The 22,766-nt window shown below is 42.8% G+C and overlaps 1 protein-coding gene across 1 annotated transcript in view; it reads left to right on the top strand.

Moving 5' to 3' along the window:
• Positions 1-22,766, top strand: part of SCAF4 (SR-related CTD associated factor 4) — a 211,875-nt gene that overhangs the window by 128,387 nt on the left and 60,722 nt on the right. The window contains exons 15-19 of the mRNA XM_075335036.1: positions 728-884; positions 962-1,125; positions 2,382-2,667; positions 12,119-12,277; positions 12,655-12,819. Coding sequence (XP_075191151.1) covers positions 728-884; positions 962-1,125; positions 2,382-2,667; positions 12,119-12,277; positions 12,655-12,819 — 931 coding nt within the window. The remainder of the gene's footprint in view (positions 1-727; positions 885-961; positions 1,126-2,381; positions 2,668-12,118; positions 12,278-12,654; positions 12,820-22,766) is intronic.

Raw genomic sequence — 22,766 nt, 5'->3', positions numbered from 1 at the left:
CAGTGCGCGGTCAAAATCAAGAGTCAGTTGGGCAGCCCGAAACATCTGCTGAGTCTCCAGCCTTAGGCCAGCCCGCCCGCAGGGCAACTTATGACGCGATGTAGGTCTCTGTAATAGCAGCCTATCTGACAAAGGTATTTCTGGACGGTATCTGCGTCTGCTCTCAGCAGTGTAGATCAGGCCACGCCCCCAACTCTGAGCTAAGAAGGGCGGGCCGGTCACAGACAGTAGGCGGGCCGGATGCGGCCCGCGGGCCGCACCTTGCCCGGGTCTGATCTAAGGGGTTAAAATGCCATAGTTGGCGCTAACATTGATCGTGACTGCTACAGGTTGTCGGCTATAGTGTACAGCCGAGAGCTACTGCATTTTCACTCTGGGGATGCAATTCACTTAGGGCAGTAAAAAGACTTTTCTCTATTGCTTCATTGGGGGACACAGACTGTGGTGTCCCCCAATGAACGCTTTGAGAAAAGGATTTTACGGTGAGTACCCAAAATCTTTATATTACTGGTCACTAAGGGGCAGTAACAGGCTTACAAATGGTAAAGTACAGTCATCCTAATACTGATTTAATTGCTCTTAGTCTAATATGTTGAAAAATTAGTATTTGAATGTGAAAATGAGTTAACATCTAAATATTATCTGGGACGTGTGGACGCGTTTCCTGCCTCTGTAACTAATTAATATGTGTGCGCACAAGGAATTATGGCGGAGTCTCTTGTTTTAGATCGCATGGGCTTTGAACAAAGGCATTAAAGCAGAGTATAAGCAGTACTGGGATGTTGAAATAGGGGTCACCTACATACCATGGAGTAAAGTCAAACCGGACGACCTCGAGGCACTTTGTGAAGGAGGAATGTTGGACAACGACACCCTTTGTTCAGGTACATAAACATTTTATCACTGAATATTTCTTCCTTAGTTATTTTATTTTTAAACTGATTTATTTATTTTTCTTAAGATTGGAAACCTATAACTAAAAAGCCGCCGCCGGAGAGTAAAGATGTACCTCATAATGGGGCAACGGAAAGTGGACAGGCTGAAAATGTCTCCTCTATACCTCAACCTCTGCAACCATCTTTACCGATGCTCTCTCTCCAGATTCGTCATCCTATGACGGCGGTGGTGAGTGTTATTGCCAGCCTTTCACATTTTAGTAGTTTGTAAAGAGTTTGCAGCAGTGTTGTGTAACTACAGGAGTATGGGTTCATGTTCTAGAGAAATGGCTTTGGAGTTGTTTAGCGGCTGTAGGTGCTCCTCCAAACATCCTGCGAATGCTTGAGCCGCTAATGCCAATAATTGCTTGTTTATACACGGAAGGCCTAAGCCACACGGCATGAAAATCGGAGCGAGTGGAATGCGATAAAACATCGCATTCCACTCGGACCAATATTACTCTATGTGCCAGCACCCATGAGCGATTTATTTTCTCAGCCCTAATCGGACCGAAAAAACAATCGCAGCATGCTGCAGGTGCAGTGCGATCCTTCTTTCTCTCGCACCCATTCAAGTCTATGGGGTGAGAAAAAAATCGCACTGCACTCGCGGTACATCGGTGTACCACGAGTGCAGAGCGAGAATGGCAATAGCCAGCAACGGAGGAGAAAGGGAGATAAATCCCTCCCTCCCCTCCTCAGAGCCGCGCCGCCCCCCTCCTCAGAGCCGCACCGCCCCCATGATCGAACCTCCGTGGCAGTGACACTCGGCTCCTGCTGTGCTGCTGTGGAGGTCGCCTGAGCTATAGCTTGTTCAAATGTAATAAGATCTGTGTATATAAATAATCAAATTGTAGATGTAGTTGCAGAATTATCTGTCTATGTAGCCATCGCATAGACCCATAATATAATTCTAAGCTGTATAGTCATGAAGGAGTTAACCAAAGATAATGAAGCCAGAATGTGAAGCTGCAAAAGTGTTATCAGTAATGTTCACACAGAAAGAATGTACAAGAAACAAACTGCGCTGTGAGAAATGAAAGAGTAAAAGTACTCCCTGTTTAGCTTCAAGGCCGAAGTAGCTATTCTGTATAAGTGGATCTATCGAATACACGAGTCAGTTGATGACGCTGGCTCAAGTAGAACAGGTCTGTGTGTTCATTGTCTTATACATTGATATATTGGCACTGATATACAGCTAATACGGCACCATCTCTGATACCCTGTATGAAGATACCATTAGCGGTCTTCACCTCAATTCCTCGCTTGACACTGCCAGCGTGAGCCAAGTGTCATACGGGTATCGCATTAGTCCCCATGTGGCCCCGGCCGAACATTTATAGTTGAACAACTTTGTGTTGCATTGAATATAGTTTCTTGTCACAGTAATGTTTTCGGTTTGTGTTACTTGTACTTAATGCATTTTTCCTTCTCTTGCATCACCAGCCAATTCCTCAGCCAGTGCCATCTCTTTCAACAATGCCATCAGTTCAACCTCTGCAGCCGGGCGCTGCTTTACCTTCTCTCGCAGGGTTACCAATTCCACAAGGGTTACCTCCACCCCCGCAAGGGTTGCCTATGCATCCGTCATTGCCACCATTGCAAGGAATGCCTTTGCCTCAAGGATTGCATTTCCCAGGGCCTATAAATATACCACCTCCAGGTTTTGCTCCTGGTGTTCCCCCGCCTCCATTTATGAGGCCAGGATTTAATCCAATGCAGTTGCCACCAGGTAAGAATGTTGTGCATTTTGTCTGGCTGTCTTTCTTTGTGGATGTGATACATTAACCATTCCTGTACCTGATGGGGCTTACAGCATGAAATGTTTTCATATTTGTGCATATTGTTATTGCTGGAGAAAGTAAAGGCCCAGTCACACTAAACAACATCGCTAGCAACATCGCTGCTAACGAACAACTTTTGTGACGTAGCAGTGATGTTGCTAGCGATGATGTGTGTGTGACATCCAGCAACAACCTGGCCCCTGCTGTGAGGTCGTTGGTTGTTGCTGAATGTCCTGGGCCATTTTTTTAGTTGTTGTTCTCCCACTGAAGCGCACATCGCGGTGTGTGACAGCGAGAGAGCAACAACTGAATGTGCAGTGAGCAGGGAGCCCTAAGAAGCCCTTACCTTGGTTACCCAATATTTACCTTCGTTACCAGCCTCCGCCGCTCTCACGCTGCCAGTGCCGGCTCCTGCTCTCTGCACATGTAGCTGCAGGACACATCGGGTAATTAACCCCATGTGTACTGTAGCTAGGAGAGCAGGGAGCCAGCGCTAAGCGATGTGCGCTAGTAACCAAGGTAAATATCGGGTTGGTTACCCGATATTTACCTTAGTTACCAAGCGCAGCATCGCTTCCATGCGTCGCTGGGGGCTGGTCACTGGTTGCTGGTGAGATCTGCCTGTGTGACAGCTCACCAGCAACTCGTGTAGCCACGCTCCAGCGATCCCTGCCAGGTCAGGTTGCTGGTGGGATCGCTGGAGCGTCGCAGTGTGACATCTCACCAGCAACCTCCTAGCAACTTACCAGCGATCCCTATCAGGTTGGATTGTTGTTGGGATCGCTGGTAAGTTGTTTAGTGTGACTGGGCCTTAACACTGCTTCTTGCAGGGGTAACCGTGAGGGAGGGCTTTCTCTGGTACAGTAATGCTTGAGCAGGGAGCTGGGATTAAACAATTTTGCTATTTGAAAGACTATAGGTGCATTCAACATGAGAAAAAATCCTAACACATTAGCGGTTACCTCGCATTAAAGAAAATTGTTGCCACAAACGTCTAGATTCCAAAGAAAAAACACAACAATAATGGCAGAGGGAAAAAAATCCAACGAAGTGGAAAATAGACTTGAACATAAATGCTTCGAAGAAGGATTTGGTGCAAAACAGTCTTAAAAGGGTCGTTACAGTTCATTGGTTTTTTAAAACATGCGTACATGGGCAGTGCCAATGAGCTTAGCGGCTCTGAGGAGCTTGTGCCATATACATACAGTGCTACTGAGCCAGAAAGGTACGGGTGTGCACTACAGTTATGTACCTTGTGCTGGTGCCCGGGAGGAGTGAGACTAAGACGGTCAGTCAGCCACTGCGCTGGTTCCTGGGTGCTCGTGGAAACAAGGTAATAATCCAAGAATTCCAAAGAAAAAATGAGATCACTGCACTCACAGGGAAAATCCAAGCTGTTCTTTATTCAAACCATGAAGTGGAGTAAAACAGCGGTAAGAGAGCCGGGTGCCAGCTCCCTCAGGACGACGGCCGTTTCGTACTTCCTGGTACTTCCATGGGTCCACTTACAGTGGTACTGAGCTCAGCGGCTCTGAGGAGCTTGTCATGTACATACAGGACCAATGAGCACTGTCCTGTCACCACTACAGACAACTTATATATATATATATATATTATGTAATCTGTGTGTGTGTGTGTGTGTGTGTGTGTGTGTGTGTGTGTGTGTGTGTGTGTGTAGATATAGATAGATATAGATAGCTATAGATGGATATAGATAGATCTATCTCTATCTAATAATAAATATATTTGTGTATATAAATAAATAAAATATATAATGCACTGGCAGACGCCAGTATGAGCTTCGGTGCAGAGCACCATGCGTGATGGGTCGGGCCTACAATTGATGCCAAACCATTATTTTAGTTGTCATTTGTAGGCTTGCAGGAGCTATCTTTGTAATTTTATCCTTTTGAGAACCTTAGTAAGGGTGTTTGTGATTTGCAATAGTGACTAACCTAGAAATGCGAAATACACCACATCCGAGCTTATGACACTGTAGATGTCCTATTATCCGTATTATATTCCGTGCACCGCTGCCCCCACCATGGCCCTCACGGCTGCAGTTCACTGGAGGGGAGCCCCATAACATCTGGAAGCCTACCACACTGCTCGCTGTGCCCATGGGTTGAAGAGGACCGCTCAAGTTGTTTTCTATTTTAATCTGTATGTCTCTAAGAAAGAGAGAAAAAGGCTGGTTCAATAATTTTATGATTGTTCTTGGCATTGTGGAGATAGAGGCTCTTAAACTTGATATGTAAATTTCCCCTTGAACCAAGTGTTTCATTAATTTTCTCTGGGGGCAGTTACGTTTTCCCTCTATGACTTCGCCCAATTTTAACCCCTTAGTGACCAGGCCAAATGCTTCACTTTGTGTGACAAAAATTCTGGAATGCTTGAACATATCCCAGTGATTAAGATTTTTTGTGACACTTTATACTTTAATGCTAAATTTAGGACTTTGTTTTGTTTATAAAAATATCGGAAATTTGACTATTTCTAAAAATGTTGCAATTTTCAAACTTTGATTATTCCTTTAATCCAGATCATCACACTACACCAAATAATTAACATTTACCTTCTTTCAGCTTAACATCAGCTCCATCTGTAAAATGTTTTTATTTTGTTAGGATATTAGACGGTTTAAAAATATAGCAGTAATTTTATTTTTATTTTTTTCATACTGAGAGGACATGGCAGTTGTTACTGATGAAATTCTATGTAGATAGGAGGGAGGTGGGGCTCTGGCGCCTCGCTCTGGGCTCTGGCGCCTCGCTCTGGGCTCTGGCGCCTCGCTCTGGGCTCTGGCGCCTCGCTCTGGGCTCTGGCGCCTCGCTCTGGGCTCTGGCGCCTCGCTCTGGGCTCTGGCGCCTCGCTCTGGGCTCTGGCGCCTCGCTCTGGGCTCTGGCGCCTCGCTCTGGGCTCTGGCGCCTTGCTCTGGGCTCTGGCGCCTTGCTCTGGGCTCTGGCGCCTTGCTCTGGGCTCTGGCGCCTTGCTCTGGGCTCTGGCGCCTTGCTCTGGGCTCTGGCGCCTTGCTCTGGCGCCTTGCTCTGGGCTCTGGCGCCTCGCTCTGGGCTCTGGCGCCTCTCTCTGGGCTCTGGCGCCTCTCTCTGGGCTCTGGCGCCTCTCTCTGGGCTCTGGCGCCTCTCTCTGGGCTCTGGCGCCTCTCTCTGGGCTCTGGCGCCTCGCTCTGGGCTCTGGCGCCTCGCTCTGGGCTCTGGCGCCTCGCTCTGGGCTCCCCCTCTGGCTCTGCCTCTGGCTCCCCTCATCAGCACCAACTGCCATCTCCTATCTCAGTAATGGGAAAGTCTTCACTGAATACAGATTTTGGCTCAATCGATAATTTTCATAATTTGATCAATTCTGGCAGAGAAAGAAGCAAATTTGTCTGGTAACATAGATATATTACAAAGTTGTTTATTTTCAGGGGACTATTGATTTATGAACGAATTAAAGCTACAGTTACACTTTTTAAGTTGTCTGGCGTAACATGCATAAAAGTGGAAAAGTTCACTGGGTATGAATACTTTTGTTTACCTGTTTAAATTATGATTGGGCAGTATTATAGAGATAAAATTTGTGGTTCTCTGAGAAAAAAACTGTTAAAACCCCCAAGTTCAAGGGGAAGTTTGCATATCAACTTAAAGGGAACCTATCACCGGGTTTGTCCCTTATAAGCTGCGGCCACCACCAGTAAGCCCTTATGTACAGTATTCTAGAATGCGGTATGTAAGTGCCCAGACACTTCTGTAAAACCCCTTAACGACTTAAAGCTGTAAAGTTATGTCCTAGCGGTAAGTGTTAATCCCCACCAGCTGCTGCGGGCAGCCGGGAGGGATCCTCGCACATGTCAGCTGATTTGTACAGCTGACGTGTGCCTTGCAGGCACGAGTGGAATAGTTATCCACCCGTACCTGTTAACCCCTTAAATGGCTCTGTCAAAATGTGACAGCGCCATTTTAATGACAATCTTGGTAAAGGTTTACTCACCGCCTGTCACTGGAAGTCACGTGACGTGATCACATGGATCCCATGGTTCTCATGGTAGCACAGGGTCATGTGATGACTCATGTAGCTCACATGACTCAGGTCCTGTAACCAGCAGCAGAGTACTGCAGGTTACTAGAGATGATCATTTCTCCCAATCTGAGCGGTGCTGCTCTGATTGGGAGAAAAGAATGAGCGATCAGACTACTGATCTTTATAGCCCCTAGGGGGACTAGTAAAATAAAAAAAAAATGTTTTGAAAAAAAACCTAAAAGTTCAAATCACCTTTCGTTCCATTGAAAATTAAAGGGTTTCCGAAATGCTTGAACAAAATTTAAAATTAAGTAACACTAGAAGTTCCAGAAGTGGGGTCATTTGACATTTTTACCATTTGAACCCTATGGAGCTCGAAATTCCTGGGACTTCTAGTGTTAATTGGTACATGGCGTAGCGGCAAAATAAATTCCAAACGTCAAAATTGTTTTTGGTCGCCCCAATTTTTGCGCAAAGTGCAATAACAGGTGATTAGAATGAAGCATCTGCGCAAAAATGATACCATTAAAACCATCAGTTCGAGACGCAAAAAATAAGTAGTTACTGAGTCATAGATCCCGAAAATTGAGAACGCTACAGGTCACGGAAAATGGCGCAAAAGGTGCACAACCTTTTTTTTGGACAAACTTCTGATTTTTTTTTTTTTTTTTTTTTTTTTAACCTTTTAGATAAAAGTAAATTTATACGTTTGGTGCCAACGAACTCTCACCGACCTGAGGCATCTCTCTGAATAGTAAACACAGTGAATAAAATATCTCAAACAATAATGCAATCGCACCTTTTTTTTTTTTGCAATTTTTCCACATTTAGAATTAATTTTTTTTGACATTTTCAAGTACACTATATGGTAAAACTCACGGTTTAATTTAAAAGTACAACTCGTTCCGCAAAAGAAAGCCCTCACATGGCTATATTGGCGGAAAAATAAAGTTATGGCTCTCGGAAGAAGGGTGGCAAAAAAAAATGGAAAGTGCAAAGTCGACCAGTCGTGAGGTGGTTAACATAAAAAAATCAGCTTTTATTAAACTTGCCTGCTGGGCGCTAGTCTGATGGGCATCATTTGTCCTGGTCTGGCATCTTCTATCTTCTTGTGATCGCCGCCCTCCTTCCCTGTTCCATGTGGATGATGCATGCTACATCATCCACACAGAGGCCTCCATTGCACCTCACTCTGCCCCGCTAAGGGCAGAGCAAAGTACTGTAATGAGCAGGGAAAGGTCAAAGACTGCCTGCGCATGCGCACTACAATACTTTGATTTGCCCTCAGCATGGCAGAGAAAAGTGCGCGAGCGCAGGAGCGCAATGGAGGCCTTTGTGAGGGTGACGTAGGACGCGTCATCCACACGGACCTGGGCAGGTGGACTGTGATGGAAGGAACATAGGAGGCACTGGACCAAGACCAGCGCCGCCCATCGAATCCGACCGCTCGGCAGGCGAGTATAATATGTTTTGTTATACAGAGCAGCCTGGGTATTTGTATATAGTATTCTAGAATACTGTATATAAAAGCTTACTGGTGGTGGCCACATCTTATAAGGAACAAATCTGGTGACTTGTTCCCTTTAAAAATCCTTTATCTCCACAGTGCTGTGGAAGAAAATAAAACCATTTTAATCAGCCCCTCTGCCCCATATTACTGACAATGTTTTTTTTCCAATTTAAAGTTTTTTTATTGAGTTTTCAAAAAAAGAAACATACATGAGAAGAACACTGAACCGTGCTGTAGCAAATAGCACTCATCGACAATCTGAACGATAACAAACTATCATGGGCTTCATAATGGAATGTCGAAGATTACATTGATACATGGATACTCACTCCTTTTAAACCATATAAAATAGTAAAACAAAAAAGAAAGCTAAAAGAAAGAGGCAGTCATGAAGTATAAAGAGGAAAGAGTGGGTCAGAGAAAGTAGTGAAAGGATAGGAAGTAGGATGCAGCCCACCGGGACTGATACAATTACTGACAATGTTTTTTGTTTTAAGTGTTATGGCTTGAGAGGTCTTCTTTAAAGGGGCTCTTCAAAAGGTAATGTAAGATGGCTCTTGCTGGAACACATGCTAGGAACCCACGACTGGCAAATAGGGATGAGCGAACCAAAACTGTAAAGTTCGGGGTTTGTACCGAATACCTTGTGTCTGCTGTTGAACCCTGAGTACGGACTTTTTACTGTACATCCGGTTCCTGTTGGGTTTTGTCATCGAAATAAGGCTTGTTGAAAGGCCGCAGAGCAGCCAATCGGCAAGCTTTTTTTGGTGTGGGTACTGTATTGGCATGGCTGTAATTGGCCAGTGCAATAAGTGGGATCCCGCCCTATGTTTGATAACCAGCGGGGGTAAAGCAGCAGCTACAGGCTGCAACTCAGCAGTCTGCTTTACTGTGGCTGGCTATCAAAAATAGAGAGGATCCCATAATTTAAAAAAAAAAAACAAAAAAAAAAAAACCTGTGCCCTCACACTTTATTTTTGATAACCAGCCACGGTAAAGCTGGCAGATGGGTGCTGGTGTTATCGGGGTGGGAAGAGCCATGGTCATTGGCCCCTCCGAGCCTAAAAATAGTTGCCCGCAGCCGCCCCAGAAGTGGCACATCCATAACATGCACCAATTCTGGTGCTTTACACTGCTTATCCCAATTGCCCTGGTGCAATAGCAATCTGGGTAATATTTGGTGGTGTCAGCCGTGATTTGTCAAAAATCACAACTGCCATCAAGCCTTAGGTTAGTAAAGGGTAGGGGGTCTGAGACTCCCCCCATTACTGACCTGTAAGTCAAAAGAAATACCAAAAAATCCTTTATTTGAAATGAAATTTAAAAAAAACACACCCTATTTCACCTTTTTATTAACCACAAAAACGCCCCTGCAAGTCCAACATTCATACAATGATCTCAGTTCTGTTACATCCAGAAGCTGCAGTGATGCAAAACGCGACCACTCACTCCAGCTTCTGGGACACACAGCCGCATGGGACCCAGCTATGAGAAGCCACAACGTTGCTGAGTTCACTGGAAGTCACAGCCATGCTCACCTTGGTAGCAAGTGTGACTGCCGATGAACACAATGCCAGATTGCAGCTGCCACAGGAGACAGTCTGGCAGTCAGGTCACTCAAGCTCACATTCGGGGGCACACTGGAGTTCACTGCCCTTAGTGAATTCAATTGAACCTGCTGCACTGCTGTTCCCACAATGGGTTAAACTGAGTTCACAGAGGGCAGCGGGGAAATCCCAAAGTGTGAACTCTGGTGATCGGATTGCCGGACTTCTTTGGCACTGTGTCCCACAATCTGGCAGTCAGATCACCAAAGTTCACACTTTGGGGCTCCCCCGCTGCCCTCAGTGAACTCAATTGAACTTGCAGTGCCTCTGTGTCCCACAATGGGTTCAACTGAGTTCACAATGTGGGAACCTACAGATGTTCGAAAAATGCTTGCGTTCCTCGTCAACTTCATCATACTTTGTACACAAATTGTGTCTGTCTGGGCATCGTACTGTTCGTTATGAATACCAAGCATGGCAATACTCATCACTACTGACAACACCCCTATATACGAGAGGCTGCTGCTAAGTCTTTGGCTTTACTAAGAAAGTAACGAGTTTTGATGCTGAAACTTTACATTTATTCCACATACTCTCCACTGATGTCACCACACTTCTTACATCGGTATTCCAAGTTCTGTAGCCTAGCAAAAAGAAGAATTTCGGTTGTGCCTTTAAACTAGGCATCTGAAGCAGCCATGGCATTAGAAATGGTGTGAAATTTGGTACCCCTGAGGTGTTTTTACAGGTTTGGAAACAGATAGTTGGAGGGAGCTAGATCTGGTGAATAAGGTGGGTGGTCAACCAGCTGGAAGCCCAGCTCTGCCAGTTTTGATGTGGTCGCTTGTGCAGTGTGAGCGGAGGCGTTGTCTTGCAGGAACAAGATTCCTTTAGACAGCTTGCTGCGCCTTTTGGCCTTCAGAGCTGCCTTCATTTGGTCCAAAAGTTTAATGTCATACCTTGCATTGATGGTGGAACCCTTCTGAAGGTAGTCCACTAGCAGCACGCCCTCCTAATCCCAGGACACAGACGCCATCACCTTAGTGGCTGATTTTTGCATCCTGAACTTCTTTGGATGAGGGGAACCACTGTGCCTCCGCTCTTTTGACTGCTCCTTGTTTTCAGGGTCATACAAATAAATCCAGGTCTCATCCATAGTGACCAGTCAATCCAGCAAGTTCTTATCAGTCCGGAAACACTGACAAATGGACCAGGAAGTTTTCACTCGCTGCTTCTCTGATCTGTTGTCAAACATTTGGGGACCCACTTTGCAGAAGCTTCCTCATGTCCAAATGTTCATGTATAATGACACAAAAACGTTCACGGGAAATCCCCATGATGTCTGCTATTGCTTTAGCTGAAATTCGTGGATTCTTCAGTATGAGGTTGTGCACAGCATCGACGATCTCCGGAACAACCACTCTCGGGCGTCCAGGACGTTCCTCATCATTGGTGCTGAAGGGGCCCCTTTTTAAATTTGGTAACCTAGTTCTTAACTGTGGAATATGAAGGGCATTGATTCCCCCCCCCCCCCCCCCAATATCTGCGACATATCACCATGAATATCCTTTGCGGACTTTCCTTACAGAAACAAGAATTGTATCTCTCCTCTGCTCTCAGTTGCTGTGAATATTGCATTTGATTCTGCCATTGTTTTCCCGCGTGCATAGAACACTGTTGCCATAAGCAACAAACACAAAATTTTGAAAACATATATTAGACACATAAGGCTTTCATGTACAAAAAAAGTGAACACAAAGACTTATCAGCAGCCCCTTGTACAGTAGATGACACACATTCACAACAGATGATGTCACAGCTCACCTACTCCATCTTCATAGTGATTTGTGGCAAGATCTTAGCATGGGCAAAAAAAATACTTTGAGTTAAGCAACAAAGGACTGACTGTTCATGTGGCTGCTGAAAAAATAGGAAGTTTGAGTCCAACATTAGGCCTAGTAGCCAATGTGGAAATTTAAATATATAATATTGGAATAAGAATTTTTTTTATTTTTTTTTTTTTTAAAGGTGGGGGGATGTTGTTTGGTATTATCAGATCTGGCCATTACACAGCTCATAGGGGGCATAAGATTACGCCACGCAGAAACATTTATTTTAAACACATCCAATTGTGCAACTTATTATTATTCCAAGATCTATTGATTAAAATCTACTTTGTGAGACAACCCTTAATATGTAAGCCGCACAGTGTGGCTCTCCGAATGAGCAGAAGGAAAACCATTCAGGATAATTACAATGCCAGGGTTACAATTGTGATGAAGCATTTCAGTCACTGATTTCTCTAACACTGTATCTGCCCTCCAGGCTTTCTACCTCCTCCGGGGATGCCCCCTCCCATGGGTCCATTATCTATTCCTCCACCTTTACCTGGACCTTTATCTGGACCTTTACCAGGACCTTTACCCGGACCTTTATCTGGACCTTTACCCGGACCTTTACCTGGATTCGCCATGCCTCCGACCTGTAAGTGACTTCCATTCTGGAACATCATGGTTTATATTTGTTCTCATGTTTATAGCTTTAGATGGATGATGATTAATTATGAGTTCAGTGTACAGATTATAAGCAATATATATTATCTTAGAACTTGAACAGCAGCGCTTCAAAGTCAGTCCCCACTGAAATTAATATTTGTAAAGCTACGGTCTTATATCTTGTAGGACACACATGCACCTAATTTCATTTCTTTTAATTACTATGTAAAATGCCTGCAAACTCACTAGAGCAGAATAGGATGCTTGGAGCCGATGATGTTGCGTTGGTTTTTGGGCGATTTTTTTTGCAGAACTGTTCTGGCCTCATTAATGCTGGGAGCTTTGTGAATAACACTTGTTTCTTAGCTGCAGTAGGTCCTTCATCAAACGATTCAGATGTGTCACAAGGACATCCTATATCTCTTGGATCTGGACGAGAAAATATTGAGTCTGATGATAATGGAAATGGATTTGGGCCTGCTCCACAAGGAGGGCCAAATAATGCTCCTGGGCCAATGAACCCACATCACGGTAAGGCTTTCTTTAAAATGTTTTTCGTACTCTGTTCTGTAATTGACTGCTTTATATTGTACATTACAGCATCTTACTATAAGGACGATTTTAGATATATTTTTAGGTGTCCTTTTGTAGCGCTATCACTACGTCCTCTGGTACCTTCATGAGGACGCATTGGCTGTTCATGCAGTTTATGAAAGGAAAAAAATAATTTGACTACTGTGAGCATTTTTATGCTAAAAACTTTTTCGGATAGTGCCTTACTGTCTGGACAGACTACTAGATTTTAGGTGATTGGTTCATTTTGTAAAAATATGCCTATAGGAAATTTGTGGAAAATATACTTATTGGGGGAAAGGTTTAGAAATTCATCAAGACTGATGTAGTGCACGTTCCCGCTACGCCAGTCTTGCCTGGAGCACACGGCTCCAAATTCATTAAGAGGTGCGCACCATTTAAGACTTCATTCATCATCTTTGTGGCGTGCGCCTCTGTGCGAAGTTAAGGGGCTGGAGTAGTATATCGTATATATAAAATGCCAGCAGTGTTTATTAATTTGACGGGGAGGGACTGACTACACCATGTAATGCTCCAGCTATGTGACTTTCGGCTGAGGTGTATCAAACTGGTGTGAAAAAAAAAAAAAATGTAGGAAATAGTTGTACAACACCAAAAGTTGGCAACTTTTCAAAACTTGCGTTAGTATTCTAGCCCTATGTATTTTTAGGTCCTTGTTAGATTGGTTAGAGGGTTTAGTCCTGCTCCACTCACTTCTGTTTCGAGAGGTCAGTGAGACTTGGTGACTGCAAGGCCACAGATTCCTACCTGAATGCAAAGTATTGTGCACCTTTCCTATGCTAATAAAATTGTCCCACTCACCTCTTGATGCAGACGTGAGCAGAGGGCTAACACTTTAAATGAGACATTCAGAAGACTTCTATAAAGAACGGATATCTGCAAGGTTTCAGGGAAAGATTAGCTACCGTATGCTAAGCTGCTGCTCTGCCCGAGTCACAAAGGTGGTTACATGGACATCCAGTTTACATATTTACACATGTTTAGTGTTGTCTCCTATGTCATGCAATGCAACATATCAAGAGAGAAAATCTCGTGAACCCAACATATTGTTGCCCTTCTAATGACTTGTGGTGAGCGAGCACTACGATGCTCTGTACTCATTAAGAGCAGTTAAATGCTCTGAACTCGACTCAAGTACCGTGCGTAATGGAAGTCAATGGGGACGTGAGCATTTTTCAAGAAGATTTCCTGGAGAAATGCTCAAGTCGCCCATTGACTTCCATTACACTCGGGCGCTTGAGTCGCAGCCATCCGAACATCCAGCTGCACTAAAAATAGGCTGAACTAGATGGACATAGTTTCTAAGGCTTATGTTACATACAGAGCATGGTAGTGCTTGCTCATCACTAGTAAGGACACCTCGAGAATATGGGATCCAGCTTTGGGCTCCAATTTTAAGCAGGATTTTCAGATGTTGGTCATTTCAAAGTTTGCAACTATGTTATAAGAAGGCATGCAAGTTCAATGCTATAATGAGAAGTTGGAACAGTTTGTTTAGCTTAAGAAAAAGACATCTCTGAGGAGATCATATTTATATGTATAAATACACATACACATGTGGGCAATACAAAGAACTGGCACATGACTTATTCCTTGCAAAGACAATTCTAAGTACCAGGGGGCACTCACTGTGAGTGGAAGAAAGGCGATTTACAGCAGCTAAATAGAAAAAAGGGGTTCTTTTACCGTTAGAGCAGTCAGACTGTGGAATGCCGACCACAAGAGAGTAATCGCAGACACTATAATTATGAATAATTCGGTGACAAAGAATGTATAATGGTTGAACTTGATGATGGACTGAAGTCATTTTTTCAACCTTTGTAACATCTGAAGAGCCTTATCTTGGGTAGTATTGCTTGGTATTGTATGTTGAGGCTTTAATGTTTTTATTTTTTATACATGCTGTAAATGATCCCTTTTACCAGTTCTGACGTTTTGTTTACATAAAAGAAAATGATCACGATGCAATCAGAAAATCACATTTGGCTTTATTGTAGTGTTAGCATAAAGCTTTAATATATGTATAATTGACATTGTGATGCCACCTGGTGTCCAGAGTGCATAGCACCATGCACATCCACCTAATGAGCCGAGTGCTCGTGGTCACACATGCTCACTCAGATGTCTGCCTAGTGATCTTTTCACTGCAGAGCAGTCAATAACCATAGCTGTCTGTACAGTGGCATGGCAGGAGAGCTGATGAGACTCTAGCTGCCAGAGGTGGGAGGATACTCTAGCTGCCAGAGGTGGGAGGAGACTGTCTTGAAAATATTCGCATTAGTAGTACATGAGACAAAATATCATGGAAAAGGTATTTTTCTTGTTCTGGAAATCCTACAAAGTCCTTCAGGACCTCAGTATGAAGATGATACATTGGAAAACATGTTATGGAATGAATTTGCAAAACGTATAATTAAGTGCTTGAGAAACACAATCCACCATTTCCAGTGATTACTTTGGTTACCAGTTTTCCTAGTAGTTAAAGGACAAGTTACAGTGTCTTTACATCTAGTTTTTGTTCTGTTTGTGTCTCCTGGACCTAATGTCCACCCTTGCTTTTCCTGAGCAATGACAAGGGAACCCTCTACACACACTATAGTGAATTGTATGTGTTGAATAAAGATTTCAATTAGGGATCCATCCCTGGGGGTGATATAGGCACATTTCTATTTCTCTGTGAGCTTTGCAATTACATTTTTTAACCTATGTATATATATTTTTTATTCTGCTTTATCTACACACATGGGGATTGGTTTGTTACATCAAGATGTATTTATTAACTTTTTTTTTTGTCATCTTAAAACTATTTTTGAATATTTATACATCTAGAAAGGCTTTCCTGCAGTCTATTGAAAGAAAATGCGTTTAAAAGCCGTTGAGGTATCAAGTATTAACAAAGTAACACGTGTTTTACACAGATTGCATATATGACTTTTTTTTTTTTTTTATTTACTTTTATAATTAGTCTTTCATAGTATTGAGCGAGTAGTTAACTATTCATACTCTATCGATGCTGTTAGTGAGTACTGTCCACTACTTGCATATTCGTTGAGTAGCGGGCGCAATGTAAGTCAATGGGAAATACTCGCTAAGTATCAAGTAACTAGAATGCCATACTATTCGCTACTCGCACAAAGTATGGCTTTCGGGGTACTCGATACCTAGCGAGTATTTCCCATTGACTTGCATTGCGCCCGCTACTCGTAACGAATATGCAAGTAGCAGACAGTAATCACTAACAGCATAGTGAGCACGAATGCTTTACTCCCTCAACACTAGTCTTTCACTTTATGAACCAGATTAAGCCGCAAACCCATTTAGGAAAGAAGATTAATTGTAGTTCATAAGCATTGATTTTTGTAGCATCCTGCATCTACTGAACTATAATCGAATACATAATCCCCTTTTCCCCCCAACTATTTACATGTACTTGTAGCTTTCAAAGACAAGTCCAACTTTACCTTTTTTATGTTTAATCTTTTTTTTTTTTGTTAAAGTTTTAACAGGGCAGCAAAAGTGCTTTACAAGCATAACATTTCAAAACATCCTCAGCGTAGACATAAATTCTTGAAAAATAAGAGTACCCCAACAGGTAAAGAACAGTTATGTAGAACCAAACCCTCTACACATTTTTGAGGAAGAAGTTGTGGAGGTGGCCTGAGCTATAGTTTGTTTGTTTAAACGTAATAAGAGTATGTGTGTATGTAAATAATCAAAATATAGATGTAGTTGGATAATTATCTGTCTATGTAGCCATCGCATAGACCCATAATATAATTCTAAGCTGTATAGTCATGAAGGGGTTACCAAGGATAAGTGAACAGATGTACTAACAATGAACAAAGAAAGTATTTGTGCTTATCAGTAGTTCCACACAAAGAAGGAATGTGCCATCCATGGGATGAAATGTGGGTACATACACTCCCCAACCCTCCCTATGCAGTTTCGATGTGTGAGAGAAAACAGATTGATACTTTTTGTATATTTCTGAAGGTTGAAATGTAATACTAAAATCTGGGCTATAGATTATACGAGTTCAGTTGGTGACGCTGGCTCAATGAGAGAACATGTCTGTGTGGTCATTGTCTGATTCATTAATATCAGCACTGATATACAGCTAATACGGCACCAGTCTCTGGATACCCTGTATGAAGATACCATTAGCTATCTTTACCCAAAATCTCTACCTTGACAAAGTCATTTACCAATGCCTTCAATACTTTTTATAGATAAACAGGAAAGATATAGAAAAGGGAAAGAAAAGAAGGAAGTGGGATGGAAAGAGGGCAGGAGAAGACAAACCCCAAACAAAAAAAAAAAACGCCCCTATTCATACTGCCCCATCCTCCTGATCTCAGAACACCCCTCAAGAGAACAAAATCAAGGAGAAAGATCCGGGAGGAGAGGGCCAATGCACAGGGAGGACCTGAGCCCTCAGGAATTGGGGAGCAAGGATGAAAATGCCGGAGAGTCTAAAAACAAAATCCAGGGGCTCCATATTTATAGGAATTTGTCTGTAGTGCCATTAACACTAGAACTACTGAGGTAGTCATTTTGACTACTTTGCACTATGTATTTCTATATAGGTGTCACGAGTCCAGTAGTTCTAGTGTTAAATTCCACAGTCAGGTCTTCTATCTTATAAAGGCTGCACATCTCCCCGTACCACTCCTCCAGGGTTGGGGACCGTGAGGACCTCCAATGCCTGGGTATAACCGTGCGGGCCGCCGCCAGACAAAATCTTTATAGTCCATTCTTCTGAGACCTAACTGACCCCGGGAGGACAGATAAAAGGGGCCGCCTGTGGCGTTTTAGGAGTATTATCCCCACTTATCGTGGACAGAGAAACGAGTCCCAGAAGAGTTTAACTCCAACACAAATCCACCAAATGTGCAGCATGGTACCCCGTTCCACTCCACACCTCCAACACTGATCGGAGACGGAGGGAAAGATAGCATGTAGTGTAGCAGGACAGTGGTACCAACGGGTTAACATTACCTTTTTTAAATTATGCCTCTGTTAATGAGAAATGTTTTGAATTAATATGTATATGAACCTGAAGAGCTATGGTCACTCTGAAGCCTCTGTCACTCTAGCTCTATTCCTCACCCAACACAGATTCCCCCTTGACTGACAGCTGTTTTGCTTGAAATGACAAAGCATAGGGACTCAGTCAAGCAGGAGGCGGCAGCGCTGGGAATAGAGCTAGAGTGACGGAGGCTTCAGATCTACCATTGTTCTTCATCCTCATTTGTATCAGTTCATTCTCTGAGTTCTCATTGACAGAGGAACAGAACTGGCCACGAAACTGTATTACTGGATTTGTCTTTGAAAGAGCTACATGCACATATGTACTAAATTTTGGGGGGGTAAAAAAAAAAAACTATGAACGGAGTTGACATTTTTAATGGGTTGAGATAATGAGAATACAGGATTATGTAAATGGTGACTGGCATTCTGGAACTTGAAACATGACTCTGGTTCGTAAAGGAAGAGTCCAACAATTGATGTAAGCCAGAAACGAAGAAAAATACCAGGAGGCTATTCTACACCTAACATACACCTTGTTTTAAAATGAATTGCTCGTACTCCAGATTTAGGCCTCCACCGGTACCTCACTCACCCACATAGATACAGCTAACCTCCACAGCCAACTTTTCTATCTAGGGAATTTGTAAAGCTGCAAGGGGATGCTCTTTAGCGAAGTATGTCCGGAAGGACCGTGCCTTGACTGAATGGTAATTTCCATCTTATTTGTACTTTTTACACTGCAGTCATTCAGAGAGGATTTATGTAGGTGTCGGGAATATTTAAGCGTTTATCACCATTTTCTATTGCTGGACATAGTTGTTGTGCTCATTGTTGTTTAAATCTACGGTTCTATTCACAATCTTCCGATTTTGTAAATACACCACCTATTTTTCACACTTACCAAAGAGAGAAAACTTTTGTAAAACTCCTTTATAAGAACAAATTATCAGATAGAAAATTCATAGGCACCACATATATACATTTAGTATTTGTGACATACCTCAAAATGAGCATCTGTGCAATGGACAACATCTACTAGTGCCTTCTGTGTCCAGCGTTCGTATGTGTGAAGGAAGAGGATGCACGGCGCTCTTACTGTGGTTCAGCTCCCACACTCACGCTGGCCGCCCAGGGTTACTTGAGGGCCAGCAGAATCATCCAATATATGAACTTTTGAGACTTTGATCTCTTCGGGAGTCAACTGTTCAGACAGTATTATACGTTCACAAGAACATAGCCTGTACGCTTCTGAGAGGAAAGGTAAGATTCTCCCTACAGATTATTGCATGTTTCAGACCCCAATCCATAATTTACCAACTATAGCTCACCCTTCTTGTTGGTGGCATCACATAACACTTTGAGGAATAATCTTGAGAAGCAGGGTACACATTGTATATTCCTTTGGGAATTTCCTTCTTTTGCAGAAAAGTGTATATTGGGGTTGTTCACTATATATTATGTAGATCATCATATGATCACTCAAGTTCAGGCATGATTTTTTTTTTTTTTAACTTAATTACAATGCTGTGGGCTTGCTCCAGGATCCAGGTCCTTCATCACTTCTCTGCTGAGCTCCGCCCATTACGGTCACATGATCGTGACATCAGCACAGGTCCTGCACAATCACTTCTCTGCTGAGCTCCACCCATTACGGTCACATGATCGTGACATCAGCACAGGTCCTGCACAATCACTTCTCTGCTGAGCTCCGCCCATTACGGTCACATGATCGTGACATCAGCACAGGTCCTGCACAATCACTTCTCCAATGCAGAGCTCTGGCGCTCAGCAGAAAAGTGGTTGTCCAGGACTTGTGCTGATGTCACGATCATGTGACAGTCATGGGCGGAGCTCAGCAGAGAAGTGATGTTGTAGGACCTGTGGTGTAATCTGTCACGCCCACATTGTAATTCAGTTAAAAATAAAAAAAAGAATTATGCTTGAACTTGAGTGATGGTGAAAGCAAAAGCTCCACCCCTATGAAACCTAACTTATTTACTGCATTCACCTAAGCATTAAAAAAAAGTCTTTATCATGTTAGTGATGCACCTTCCATCTTTTAAAACACATTATGGGCAGTTTAATATAAAAAAAATGACAGGTTCTCTTTAAAGAGGAAAGAAGACTGACATTTACTTATTTAATGGCGCCCCCTGATGTTCAGAGCGCATAGTAATTTGCACATTGACCTAATGACCAGTGTGCTGGTGGTCACACATGCTCAGTGAGCAGCCAATAGAAATCGCTTTCTGCCTGATTATCAGGAAGGGAGCTGAGCTATTGCATAGTATGGTGATAGAGCTAAGAAGACTCTTGCATTAGAATAAAGGACAATTTTGTCAGCTTCCAGAGGGTACAGGAGACCCGTAGCTATATCAAGGGAAGCATGAAAATTCATTCTATAGGTATTTTTTTTTATCTTAGAAACACTAACAGTATTTTTGGCCTTAAGGTAAGAAAAAGATGGCTGCCGGGTTTAAAGGGGTTTTCCAAGTGGATCCCAGCTGATTGTAGTAAAAACACAATACCTCCCTCAATACAGTACTGGTTGCCCACCAGAGATGCGATGTTTGTCTTTTTCTACATCTAAATATTTGACCCAAATAATTTTTCCTACATTTATTTTTCTGTAGGCTTGAGACATTAGGATTTTATTACTGCTTAGGATGTAATTTTCATACCATGTACTGTGTTTTTCTAAATAAAAGTTGGTTCTAAAGTTGTGCGTTGTGTAATGATTTTCACTCCTTACCTGAATGGAACAAAATTTGTCTTGCACATGAGACGACTTGCATTAAATAAGATCAGATTGAAGTGAGGACAGGTCCACTCCGTATACACTTAGGTAAAACACATGCAAACATATCTGAAAAAAGTTTGGAATAAATTAGGAAGTGCTGTGTATGAGATTTGAGGGTTTTTTTTTTATTATTTTTAGATGGCGCTTGAGCAAATGAACACTTTTATAATATACTGTCTTATTAAAATTTGCAGCCATACTTGTGATAGTAACTTTTTCTTTTTCGTTGATCCTGCATGCTTGACAGTAGTGCTTACAAGCTTGATAGTAAAGAGCTTGTAAGCACTTTGTGCATGGCCACAGCTGCTAAACAGCACTGGTGGTCTGTTACAAGAAGTGTTAATCTCAAGAAAAGCTACAAATGTAAATTGCAGAAGTGTTCATTTTAACGAGCACCATCTAACATGTACATCTATGAAGATGAGAATGACCTTTTAAAATGAATGACACCTCTTCCCCCTCTAACTTCGCATAGATATTTTTTTTCTGTTGGTAGAACATTTTATGGTTGGTAAGTACAATGTTACTACATTGTCAACAAACTTTCTGATTCATGGAATGTTTTGGAATTTTAAAAACGTCATCTATAAAGCTGACACCTTTTTATCATTCAGGTCACAAGTAAAGCTGACTAGTGTCCACCAATCACAGGAGTGATATTCAGCATCACAACTATTCATATCCAGTTTAAGGCAGCACAAATTGCATATTTATTAGGATTAATCTGTGAACCCTAGATGTTAAATCCATGAAATGCCTGAAAGTCCATCAAATTCCTACTGTTCTATTGGGACAGGTCAACATCACACTGGTGGAGTCTGATGAACCTCCGCTCATTTACATATGGTTAGACTGCCCCAAAACCTTCGTCACTACATATAGAGTATTTCATTTCTCATACTCAGACTTAAACACCGTTCTTAAATGTTTGAGCTCCATTTAGAAAAGGGGTTTACAAAGCTACAAAGTTGATGGCCTTTCTTTGGCTTTGGTGTTTTGCAGTAACCCTTTAAAGGGAACCTGTCACCACTTTTTTGGCGTATAAGCTGCGGCCACCACCACCGGGCTCTTTTATGTACAGCATTCTAACATGCTGTATATAAGCGCCCAGGCCGCTGTGAGAACATAAACACTTTATAATACTTGCCTAACGGTCACTCGGTTGGCCAGATAGGAGTCTCCGGTGCCGGCACCTCCTCTTTCGGCCATCTTCGTCCTCCTTTTGACTCTTGTATGCATGCAGGAGCTACATCATACACACTCGCCGGTCCTGTGCAGGCGCACTACAATACTTTGATCTGTCCTGAGCAGGACAGATCAAAGTGCGCCTGCTCAGGACCTGAATGCCGGCGTGTGGATGACATCGGACACGTCATGCACCGCAGCTAGAGGAGGAGGATGAAGATGGCCGAAAGAGGCGGCACCGGAGAACGGAGACTCCCATCTGGCCAACCGAGCGACATGCTGTATATGAGAGCCTGGTGGTGGTGGCCGCAGGTTATGCGCCAAAAAAGTGGTGATGGTTTCCCTCTGAAGGGATAGTCCAATACTTCGATACTAAATGACAGATCATCAATACAGGTCATCAATATCTCCAGTGGGGCGGAGTTAGACACCCACAATCTTATGACCTCAGATCTGTAAGGATGCCAAGACCCCTACCAATCTTATATTGATGACTTGTCGGTGTGAGCGGTCATCAAAGTAATGGAAGACCCTTTTCAGGCCGCTAAGCATTCTGGGTCATGTACCCTGACTGAGCTGATAATTGTCCTAACAATTAGCCATCAATTTTGCAATTCTGGGGAAAAAAAATAAAGGCATGGTCCAGTTGAAAGAAATGTATAATATATAGATTTAGATTATTTTATACACATTAATAAAATATTTAAAGGTAATACAAGTTCTACACATACTAAAATTAGGAAAAGCGTCCCGATATTTGCATTGGTTCTGGAAGATCCATTTCTGACTTGGCGCAAACACAGAATGGTGTCTACTATGTGTAGAGGGGGTGGCTGACTATTGTTTAAATTGCTCAGATGGCTCCCTA

Source organism: Anomaloglossus baeobatrachus, chromosome 2 (genome assembly GCF_048569485.1).
Source record: "Anomaloglossus baeobatrachus isolate aAnoBae1 chromosome 2, aAnoBae1.hap1, whole genome shotgun sequence".
In the NCBI taxonomy this organism is placed as follows: Eukaryota; Metazoa; Chordata; class Amphibia; order Anura; family Aromobatidae; genus Anomaloglossus; species Anomaloglossus baeobatrachus.
This window is presented reverse-complemented; position numbering and strand designations above follow the sequence as displayed.